Below are 12,500 nucleotides of genomic sequence, written 5' to 3' on the forward strand. Positions count from 1 at the left end.
ATATGTATATATATGTGTATATGTTAGAGACACACAATATCAAACAATTTCTCTTACCTCAGCCTCTTTCTCCATTAAAGCTTGTTCACGATCAGTGGCTTCTGGCTGTTGCACACCACTTCGACTGGTTCGTTGTTTACTGAAATGAAAGAAAACAAAACAAATAAAATTAAGCAGTAGCGGTCAACTGGATAAGGAGCCCTAGGGACTCCAAGACAGTAATGCGTGGGGTGGTTCTGATCTTAAAAGTCAACTAAAATGGATGTCAGTTTCAATGACAAATATTAATTTGTTCAATCAACTACTTGCTCACTAAATTAGCATCTTAGTGGCCGAGTATTCCACAGACACATGTATCCATAATGTATTTCTCAGCTGGGACCAGTGCAACAAGACTGGACCTTTAAATCCCAGCTGCATTCCATCCAATAACCTTTCATACCAATTTGTCAAGCTAATTTCATTGACATGGCTTGGGGTGTTGGCCCAAGTTGACATTATTTCCCTTTGCTGAACATCAGTGCCATGGAGAGGAGATACTTGAATATATATGGGTAACTGTCAGTCTTGCTCAAAATATTTGGTCAAGGCCTGCACACACTTGTGCAAATGGAAGGTCAACATCGACTGACCGACTGACCGACAGAAGCCCTGCAAGTGTTAAAACCCTTCAGCATTCAAATTACTCTGTCATATGAAATTCATATTGATTCACATCATTTTGAATTAATCAAGTGTTATCTTGTCGCTTTGAGATTTCGCTGATGTGACGATTTTTATTTTTAGAGTGACATTGTAGAGTAGGTGTGAGAGGCCAAACCTGGCTCGTGTGAACATCAAGTACACACAATATTTGGGCCAGATAATGGCTGGTTGAAATGCAGAAGTTTTAAAAACTAACAATATACCCTAGAAGACAAAAATCCAATTTCTCCCATAAGTCAATGCCAACCTCATTTCTATCCAGGATAATCCAGATTCTGTAAGGGTAAAAGTACATTATTTAAGGTGTCACGATCTTTGTTCTGTGGTCGTGGTGGTGATGCTAGTGTAGCAGTGGAGGATGTAGTTTGCTTCTAGTTGTGATATCAAAGTTATCTCCCCTCAAACAAGTTCCAGAAGATTGACAAATCCCAATCAAACAGTTGGTGTTATTTACTGAACAAACATTAAACACTTTTGTCACCATATTTCTGTCGAAATGCTTTGCCTTTTATTTCAATTAATTTTTATAATAACAAAGAATTTAGGAAAATAACCTTTACATCTGATGGATATTGGTCCTCATCTTGTTTGTTGTTAACACAACGTTTCGGCTGATATACTCTCCAGCCTTCATCAGGTTTCTTGGGGAAATTTCGAACCTGGGTTCTCGTTCCTAAGGTATTTTCCGATATTATTATTATTATTATTCAGGTCACTGCCTGGAATCGAACTCAGAATCTTAGGGTTAGTAGCTCGTGCTCTTAACTAGAAAGCTATATGCCCATAGGCACATTTCTCATCTCTTAAATATAGAACTTTGTCATTATTATTAAGTTGGTGTTTGGTAAATAAATTGACAAAATTTTTCTGGAATGTTTTAATTTAGATCGCTTCAATCTTTTTCTTGCCATATTTCTGTTGAAATCCACAGACTTTTCAGTTCTATATTTAAGAGATGAGGAATTGTGTACATTATTTACATTCGACAGATATTTGTCCTCATCTTGTTTGTTGTTAATGTTTTGGTTGATATACCCTCCAGCCTTCTTCAAGTAGTGGTTAAGAGCGTGGGCTACTAACCCCAAGATTCTGAGTTTGATTCCAGGCAGTGAGCTCAACAACGACGACGACGGCGACAACAACAACAACATCATCATCATCATCATCAAAAAATACCTTCGAAATTTCCCCAACACACCTGATGAAGGCTGGAGGGTATATCAGCTGAAACGTTGTGTTAACAACAAACAAGATGAGGACAAATATCCGTCGAATGTAAATAATGTCCACAGACTTTGTTTTGATGCTCAATATTCATCCTTTGGATACCAGCCTCAATAAACTTAATAATAATAATGAAAAAATTATTTCACTAAATTCATTATTTTCTAACTTAATTGAAACAGTCACAAAATCCTAAAGTCTTGTTCTCTTCCATCCTCCGCAGACCATTTAACATCCAAGATTTTTATTTTATTGATTTCTCACTACTTCCATGTAAATATCATGGCAAACTACGTCCAGACATACTTCGAAGTTACAGTCGAAGGAGACGGAAAACGAACGCGAATAATACTCACACTACTTTGCCACCGGCCAACTTCTCAGCTCGGAAGTTTTCGTAATGTATTTCTTGTGTTACCTCTTGCAGGTCCTGCATATGTGTGCTGAAGAGATTCAAATAGGAAGGAAGAGGGGAAAAAATAAAAATTAAAAAACAACAAATGTCAAAGGTTACAAATATTAAATGATGATGAATCCTCACACTATCATTTTTTTAAAAAAAAGAAAAAGGTCCAGAACAGGCATGTGTGGTAAGGAGCCTGCTTCCCAACCTCTTAGTTCTGGGTTCAGTCCCATTGCGTGGCACCTTGTGCATGCGTGTATGTGTGTGTCTATTGTATGTGTGTGTGTATGTATGTATGTATTTGCGTGTGTGTGTATGTATTTATTTGCGTGTGTGTGTTTTTCCCACGACCATTGTTTGACAGCCAATGTTGGTGTTTATGTCCCTGTAACTTAGCAGTTTGGCAAAAGAGACTAATAGAATAAGTACTAAGCTTATAAAAGAATACAACGGAGAATTGAGTGTTGGAAAATAAACTGGTGTTTAGGGGCTGGTTTCAGGAAGGACACAAGTTAATCCTGAGACCGACAAGCAGCCCCTGCTAATAAACCGTCTTCTAGTTCAGTGCGTCGCAACCAGAATGCCATGGCACACTGGTGTGACACAAGACGATGCAAGGTGTGCCACAGTATAACCTGAATATAATTTTTTTTTGCCTATTCTTTTGGTTATATTTTTAGTTCAGGTGTGGCGCCAAATTTGGAAAACAATATAAGTGAACCACAAGTGGAAAGCGGTTGCAGAGCACTGGTCAAGCTCAGCATCTTTGAGGGCAAGAGGAATGAAAAACATCTTATTCGAAGCAAAGGGTAAGAGTTAGTGACAGGAAAGGCATCCACCTGTAAAACTTAGCCTTAATACAGGCAGCAGGGATTATTGCACTGCAGGTTGCTTATACACCGTAGAAAACCTGAGATAAGCCATACCTTATGATCCTGTAGGGTTGTGAGAGTCAGGAAGGGCATGAAGTTGTGTGAACATCCATGCAATATTTACAAACGTATCCCACATGCATTGCTGTTGAATGGGGGAGGGGAAAATAGGTGGGGGAAGTGAAATAATTTACCTTAATGAAGGCAATCAAGTCATTTAAAGACTAATTGTTTGATTTGACTAATTAAATATAGCAGTGTTTTAATTAGGAAATTACAGGTCAGCCCGTGGCTGTAAGATGACCACAGATTAGAGAAAACTACATGGGAGATATTGTAGTGTAATTGCTGTTTCAAATGGATTGGGAAGATTAAATACTAAACACAAAGAGATGGAGAGATAGAGAGATCAAGGGAGAAAGAGAGAGGAATAGAGAGAAGGACAAAAAGATTGTGTGTGTGTGTGTGTGTATACATATATACAGGGTGGCCCAGAAGTAGGTTTACAGTGATTCAATTATCTCTTTCGCATTCATATATAAACAGTCCAGATCTTAATTATAAAAATAGATATGAAACCATTATTCTATGCTAACTGAGTTAATTGTAAGATAGAGATTTAAATGTAATGAAACCTTTTAAAAGAAATTTTAAGTGCCTACGTAATTACCGTAAACCTAGGTTTGGGCCACCCTGTATGTGTATATAATAGAGAGACAGAGAGTAAAGGAGAGAGAGAGAGAGAGAGACAGATAGATAGAAGATTATATATACAGTAGTACCTCGGTTTTCGAACAACTCTGATCGCAAATAAATCATGCTTTATATATCATCATCATCATTGTTTAACGTCTGCTTTCCATGCTAGCATGGGTTGCACGGTCTGATTGAGGACTGGTGAACCAGATAGCTGCACCAGGCTCCAATCTGATCTGGCAAAGTTTCTACACCTGGATGCCCTTCCTAATGCCAACCACTCCGAGAGTGTAGTTGGTGCTATTACATACCACCGGCACAAGGGCCAGTCAGGCGGTACTGGCAACGGCCATGCTCAAATGGTGCTTTTTACGTGCCACCTGCACAGGTGGCACTGGCAACAACCTTGCTCATATATATATATATATATATATATATATATATAAAGCATAATTTATTCACAATCGGAGGCGTTTGTAAACCGAGGTTCTGCTGTATTAAATGAATATCAGAAAGAAAGGAGGTAAAGCACGATTTATTTGTGATCAGAGTTGTTCGAGAACTGAGGTTCTCCTGTGTGTATGTATATATATATATATATATATATATATATATATATATATCTATATATATATATACACACACACCACATACATTCATACGAGAGAGTTGAAGGGAAAGAGAGAATACTTACATCAACATTGTCCTTAGTTTAATAAAATCACAGTGATCGGGGTTTTCGACCTCCACAACTCCCCACGGGTAACGCCGACCTCGCACCTTTTTCCCATTCACCTCGAAAGATTCACTTGAACCAACAACAGCAAAAGGCACTGCTTCCTGTAAAACAACCACATCGCAAATACAAATCAAATCAGCCACTTGGCACACAAGGGGAGAAGTGACCCACACCCCAAAGAAAAAATATGAAAATAGTTTTTAATGGTTCTACTTTTAACCATTTACCCCATGTAAACATGTAAAAGTATATATATATATATATATATATATATATATGCCTGTTATGAGTTTGATTCCCAACTTGTGTTCTTTGGTTAGGAACCTCATTTCATGTTGTGCAAGGCCTCGCAGCTGAAAATGTGTTACATCTATAGCAAAGTGGACCCCTCATGGACAATTAGCCCCAAATTCTTGCAAAAAGTAGGTTGTCAATGGCCCTTGGTGGCTACAGCACACTGGATGATGTATGATGCTTAGTATTTTAGCATGAGAAAGAGAAGCAAAGAGGAAGAGAGAAAACTAGACCAGTGGTCAGCTGGTATTCATTTCCGGTTGAGTGGCCTGAAGCAATGTGACGTGAAGTCTCTTGCTTAAGGGCACAACATACCCCACCAAAACTGATCAGGAGTTGATGCATGCATGATCTTATGATCAAGTCGTTAGTGCACTGACCCCAATGCACCAATGCACTAACGACTTGGCCAATAGAAATGCATCCATCAGGTCTGACAGAAAAAGTAACTTCAGGGAAACTGATGAAGAGTTTGTCTAAAAGAGAGTCTGTGATGAGAGAGTGAGAGAAGAGAGAGAGAGAGAGAGAGAGATGAGAGAGAGAGAGGTTGAGTAGAATTACTTTCAACTGCCGACATTGCTCTTTGTAATCATCATCTTCGTCAGAGTCACAGTCTGGGAGGGGGTAGATGTTGATTCCGTATTCATCGATTTGGTCCATTATCTGCAGCAGACAAAAAATAAAGAATATCAAATATACATGTGTGGCTAGGCTGAAACACACACACACACACACTCATCTATAGAGACATGTTTGTGTCTCATATATATATATATATATATATATATATATAATACGGGAAGCTTTATGAAAATAAACAAAAGACGAGGCCAGGTGGAAAACAAACGAACAATTGTATTAGTATGGCGCTCAGGAAATATAAATAAAACAAGTCTTTAACGTTTCGAGCCTACGCTCTTCAACAGAAAGATACACAGAGAGAGAAAAACACAGAAAGAAGGAGAGAAAAAAAATGCGTGCAGTAGCTAACGAATCAACATGGCGATCTGATTTCGGCCAGAGGTCAAAGATCAAACATGAGACGCGAGAGCGAAATAAGGGGAGATAATAGGGTTGATAAAATGGTTGAGGGACCAGCTAAAAGTGCGTGGGAGGGGTCTGGATGTGTGTATGTATAGGGTTGGTGTATGTATTAGTATGTATAAGGGTGTGTGTGTGTGTATGAGAGAGTATTAGTGCGTAAGATTGGTCTGGACGTGCGTATGTATGGGGTTGGTGTATGTATTAGTATGTATTAGTACGTATTGGTATGTATAGGTGTGTGTGTGTGTGTGTGAGAGAGTATAAGTGCGTATGCGGGGTCTGGACGTGTGTATGTATAGGGTTGGTGTAAGTATTAGTATGTATTAGTACGTATTAGTATGTATTAGTTGGTGTGTATTAGTAGGCACATCATATGTGATGTGATGTGTAAAGTCATGTGGTGTAGTGAGGAGAAGAGGGGAGGGGAGAAGAGGGGGGAGAGAAGGGGAGGGGAGGAGAGGATGGGGGAGAAGAAGGGGATGAGGGGATGAAGGAGGAAAGAGGGGGAGAGAGAAGGGGAGAGAGGGAGTGGGGAGCAGAGGGAAGGGGAATGAGGGAGAAAGAGGGAAGAAGGGAAGGGGAGTAGGGTGAAAGGATGAGGACTGAAGAAGTAGGGTCGGGGGAGAGAGGATAGGTGAGGAGGGGGAGAGTTGAGACCAAATGGCGTATAAGAGCGAAGAGAGAAGATTAATTCCTGTTCACGGCGCAAACGGGAATCCGGATGGCCTCTGTGTAAGGACAACCGAACACAGATAGGTGTTGCAAGGAGTGACCGGTGGAGCGGAAATGGCGTGAGACCGGTGTGTCGTTCGCAAGGTGGATGTCACGAAGGTGTTCCGCGAACCGGTCAGCCAAGCGGCGTCCCGTTTGTCCGATGTACAAGGAATTGCAGAGAGAGCAAGAGATGCAATAGATAATATTGCTGGAGGTGCAGGTGAAGGAGTGGATGATTGGATAGGGTCGATGGTGGGTGCTAGTGAGGCGGGTGGTGTTGGAGAGGTAAGGGCAAGTGCGGCAACGTGGGCGGGAGCAGGGGAACGAGCCGGGTTGGGAGGTAGGGTCAGGGAAGGAGCTATGGACCAAAAGGTCTCGAATGTTGTGGGCTCGTTTGAAAGAGGGGAGGGGTCGGTTAGGGAAGAGGTTTGAATGGACGGGTCGGACTGGAGATGACGGAAAGCTCGAAGAATGGTGCGTTGGAGACGTAGGGTCGTGGGGTGGTAAGTGAGGGGAAAAGGGAGGCGGGAGACTACAGGGCGGGTTCGGGGAGAGAGCATACACGGTCCACGGACCGTGCTCTGGCAAGGGCGGTGTGGATAGTGGTGAGGGGGTATCCACGTAGGGTGAAGTGGTGAGCCATACGTTGAGACTGAGTCTCAAAGTCATGGTCGTCACTACAGAGCCTACGTAGACGGAGGAATTGGGAATAGGGGATGGAAAGCTTGGTGTGTTCTGGGTGGGAGGAAGAGAAGTTGAGGTATGAGTGTGAGTGTGTGTTTGTAGTGAATGGAGGTGGTAAGAGTGGAGTGAAGAATGCTAACCGAAATGTCGAGGAAGGAGACAGAGGTGTTGGAGATAGTGGAAGTGAAGTGGAGGGCTGGATGGAAAGATTGGACGAAAGAGAGGAAGGAATCTACAAGACTGAAAAAAGGAAAATGTCCCTTGCATTTGAAAACTATGGAAATATTTTAAAAAAACATTTTAGTTAATTTTTCCACAATTTAATTGTCTTTCATGCTTTACTCTTAGTTCAAAAAGTTGCAAAGACTGAAACCGGTACTAAAATGTTCTTCATGGTAAAATTATTTCAGCATTTTCTACCTTGTCTTATTTTCCTTATACATATCAGCTCATGTGTTCCTTTCCAACCTTCTACATTATATAGATAGAGAGAGAGAGATGTACATAAGGTTTATACAAGATCTGATCAAAATATGTATCATCAGGATTGGTGCTATAAAAAAAACCCACAACACATTTCAATTCAGCATTGAATCTCCTTTGAAGTAATCCCATTTTGAAGCCACACACTTTTTATCCAGCAGTGCTCCCACTGAAGGAAGCATTCCTGGAACTCCTTTTTTTGGAAGAGCAGCTGCCTTGTTGCATTCTTCTGGATTTCCTCGACATCTTGAAAATCTTTTTTTTCCCTTCTTTCAAGTGGGATTTTTTGATTTTTGGAAAGATCCTTGGCTGTAACAACCTTCAAATCATGTCTCTCCCAACATACATACACACACACACACACACACACATATTTTCTCTGCCACAATCACTGACGGAACCTCTGTGATGTGGTGAGACAACCACACTCAACACACTTTACTTCCAAGCTTTGTTACAAACAACGGATGTGAGCCGGAACATTAAAACTCAATGGTCCATGCATGACAGAGTTCACGGTCAGTCTGTGCCAAGTGGTTTCACTCTGCAGACTTTAGCTTTCTTAATATAGCAACAGTCCCGACATATTTTTAGTCCTTCCTTCATTGACAATCAAAAGCTTTTAATATTTCTGCTGGCAACCCATCAAAGCAACTAAATTACATCCAATTATTTCTTTTTGTTCTTTTAAATCCGAAAACAACTTACTTTTCTCTTTAGATTCAAGACTTCTTTTTTGGTGAGTGTGTCAGCCTTGGCGAGGACTGGGACAATGTTGACTTTGTGGTGAACAGCTTTCATGAATGAAATATCCAAAGGTTTCAGGCTGAAAGACAACAACAACAACAACAATAAATAACAGAAGCACTCAGAGAGTGCAAACCTCTGCCAAGGCAACACCAACGTCTTCTCAACAATTAGCCAGAGATGATTTTTAAAATGAGAATATCTGAAATAAACTTGACTTCTCTCACAAACGAGAATACTAAAAATGAACCTGACTACTCTCAAAAGTTAAGTAAAAAAAGCAGGAAAAATAATCCAGGATCCTTGTCTGGTACTGGATTGATCCCAAAATCTAATCAGTTTGTGCCAGTCACGAGGCCAAACATCCCTGAAAGTTTCATCCGAATCCATCCAGTGGTTCTTGAGATGTCCACGGATGAACAAACACAACTGAAAACAATACCTCCACCTTCGTTAAGGCAGAGGTAATAATTATGATAAGACTAGTACTACTACCAATAATGAAGGCACGTGGCTTAGTGGTTAGGGTATTCAGCTCATGATAGTAAAACCATGAGTTCGATTCCTGGTGGCACACTGTGTCCTTGAGCAAGTCTTTCATGATGCTCCAGTTCACTCAGCTGGCAAAATACAGTAGTACCTGTAGTTCAAGGGGCCAGCCTTGTCACACTGTGTCACGCTGAATCTCCCTGAGAACTACGTGAAGGGGTAAGCGCGTCTGTGGAGTGCTCAGCCACTTGCACATTAATCTCTTGAGCGAGTTGTTCCATTGACTGAATCAATTTTGGGGGAAGGTGCTATTGACCCCACTGTTTAACAGGTACCTATTTCATCAACCCCAAAAGGCCAAGTTGACTGCAATGGATTTGAACCCTGAATGCAAAGACAAACAAAATGCTGCTAAGCATTGTGTCTGGTGTGCTAATGATTCTGCCAGCTTTTTGCCTTATAATAATTATAATAATAATTTTAGCACAAGACCAGTAATGTTTTTTTTAGGGAGTTACACTGATCTCGGGACTTGATGGCATTCTATCAACCCTCCAAAGAACAAAAGGCTAAGTTTATCTCTGCAGGATTTGAGATCAGAATATAAAAAAAACTGTAAAAAATGCTGTTAACATTCTGTCTGGCATGATGATAATTCTACCATCGCCACCCTAGTAATGATTTCCAAGATAAGTGCAAGACCCCACCCCCAAAGGAATTGTATAAAAAAATAAATTAAAATATTTTGTGCATTGTAGATGTATTCTTTTATTTGTTTCGGTCATTTGACTGCAGCCATGCTGGAGCACCACCTTTAATTGAACAAATCGACCCCGGGTGATGTGTGTTTATGAGTGAAACACCTAAGCTGCACATGGTTCCGGCAGAAGGTAATGGCGAGACTTCTGACTCTTTTGCCACAACTTTCTCTCACTCTTTCCTCCTGCATCTTGCAGCTCACCTGCGACCGACTGGCGTCCCGTCCAGGTAGGGAACCTATACGCCAAGGAAACTGGGAAACCGGCCCTAATGAGCCAGGCATGGCTCAAGAAGGAACAAACAACAATAAAACAACAACACATTTGACAGAGTAATCTGGATGGTAAAAGGGTAAATAAATAATTTTAAAAATTAAAATAACAAAACATATAAGAAAGCAACGGTCACTCACCCATGACTAGATGGATTGATGAAGTAGAAACAACAGTGAACTCTGTTGTCGATGATATGCCGTCTGTTTAGACCACTTTCGTCGTGGAGGTAGCGCTCAAATTGTTCATCAATATATTCAATAATTGGCGTGAAACTAAAACGATAAGAAGGAAAAAATGACTAATGAATAACATGAAAAAGACTAATGAATAAAAGTGACTAACAAATATTCTTCACAGGGTTTGGTAAAACATCCTTCACTTCATTTGCAGAAATGCTACATCTTGACTGATTGTCATCAACACATTCCAGTTTCTTATTTCTTTATTGCCCACAAGGGGACAAACAAGGACAGACAATGGGATTATATCGATTACATTGACCCCAGTGCGTAACTGGTATTTAATTTATTGACTTAAGTGCTTGAGTTGGATCATTCAACGAAAAATTCTTGAAGGCAGTGCCCCAGCATGGCCAGTCTAATGACTGAAACGAGTAAAAGATAAAAAGTGTGTGTGTGTGTGTATATATATATATGTCTATCTAGGCGCAGGCATGGCTGTGTGGTAAGAAGCTTGCTTTTCGACTGAATGGCTCTGGGTTCAGTCCCAGTGTGTGGCACCTTGGGGAAATAACTTCTTCAATAGCCCTGGACCAACCAAAGCCTTGTGAGTGGATTCGGTAGGCAGAAACTGAAAGAAACCCATTGTGCGTATGTATATATATATATATATATATATATATATATATACATATACATATATATATATATATATACATTTATGTGTGTGCTTGACAACCGATGTCTGTGTGTTTACATTCCCATAACTTAGTGGCGCAGCAAAAAGAGACCAATAGTACAAGTACCAGGGTTAACAAGAAAATAAGTAGTGGGGTCGGTTCATTCGACTTAGAAGCTTTCAAGGTGGTGCCCCAGCATGGCCATAGTCTAATGACTGAAACAAGTAAAAGACAAAATGTGTGTGTGTATATATATATATACATATATATATATATATATATATATATATATATATATAGCTGAAATAACACATGTTTATTTCAATGGAAATCTGATAAGAAAAGACTAAATACATTTCCAGTTTCTTTTCCATATTGTAGCTCAGGTCCTTCGACAATCTTTAGAAGGGGCTCTGCACTCAGACCACTTATCAGTCAAGGAATGCTTTCAAATCTGATTTTAGCACACACGTCACAGGATCTGACAAATTCTTCAGTATCTCTACTAAGATTAGGCCACCAAACACAAACCCTTCCATTCTTCGGTGTTTGTTGTACAGCCATGTGCGAGTATTATGAATTGTAGGAAAAAAAAAAGAAGAAACCTTTGATACGATAAGGTTCAGGAATGAACAGCCTGTTTTTATTAAAGATAACATCATTATCTCCAGTCAATCCGGATGATGGATGCTTGGCAAATTGCCATTCGAAAAGATCTAGTTTCGAACAGTCTTTTCCAGGAATGTAATTCCTTAACCCCTTAGCATTTAAACCAGCCGTATCCAGCCTGAATATCCTACCTGTTTTATGTCCAAACTGGCCAGATTTGGCCTCTCGCATCTACCCGACAAGGTCATTATGAAAATAAACAACCACACCATCAAACACTCAAAGCTGTGAGAGAATGCAAAATTAATGACTTGTAGGTTCACAGTATTTTGTTATGCGACCGTATTATACTACGAGATAGATTAAATGTTTTTATAAGTCAATACTGTGTCCTACTGTGTTAGCAGTGCACTTAAATCATGTGCTAAGGTCATCTCTGCAGATTTTATACAGAAATTAAAACCAGAACTGGTTTTGTTATGATGTTTCGTATCTGAGACGTCAGATATAAAGAAACATAGAAGATGGGAAAATGGGTTTTTTTCATCTTTAATCTCGTTTGTTTACATCTGGTGTCTCAGATATGAAACGTTGTAACAAAATTAGTACTGGCAAGAATTTGTAGAGATGAACTTAAATGAAAGCATGATTAATTCAAAACAATGTAAGTAACTAAGCTTTACCTGTTTTATGGCCAAACTGGCCAAATCAGGCCTCTCCCACCTACCCTACAATGCTGTTATCAAAATAAACAACCACAGCATCAAACTCCCAATGTGAATAGATGTCAGCGTTATAACTGACAGAGTAATCTGAATGATAAGGGTTAGGTGAGCAAAAAAAAAAAATATACGTTTTAAAATGATTTTTGAGGTGTTCAATAGTCTGGACATCAGTAAAAAGT

The 12,500-nt window shown here is 39.9% G+C and overlaps 1 protein-coding gene across 2 annotated transcripts in view; it reads right to left on the bottom strand.

Annotated features, from left to right (window-relative positions):
* LOC115224723 (septin-2) overlaps positions 1 to 12,500 on the bottom strand; it is a 119,083-nt gene that overhangs the window by 7,466 nt on the left and 99,117 nt on the right. For both annotated transcript variants that reach the window (XM_029795591.2, XM_036513773.1), the window contains exons 5-10: positions 10,266 to 10,400; positions 8,567 to 8,684; positions 5,495 to 5,596; positions 4,595 to 4,740; positions 2,286 to 2,372; positions 58 to 139 (exon numbers count right to left, since the gene is read on the bottom strand). In XM_029795591.2, the coding sequence (XP_029651451.1) occupies positions 58 to 139; positions 2,286 to 2,372; positions 4,595 to 4,740; positions 5,495 to 5,596; positions 8,567 to 8,684; positions 10,266 to 10,400 (670 nt within the window). The remainder of the gene's footprint in view (positions 1 to 57; positions 140 to 2,285; positions 2,373 to 4,594; positions 4,741 to 5,494; positions 5,597 to 8,566; positions 8,685 to 10,265; positions 10,401 to 12,500) is intronic.

Source organism: Octopus sinensis, linkage group LG26 (assembly GCF_006345805.1).
Source record: "Octopus sinensis linkage group LG26, ASM634580v1, whole genome shotgun sequence".
Lineage (NCBI taxonomy): Eukaryota > Metazoa > Mollusca > Cephalopoda > Octopoda > Octopodidae > Octopus > Octopus sinensis.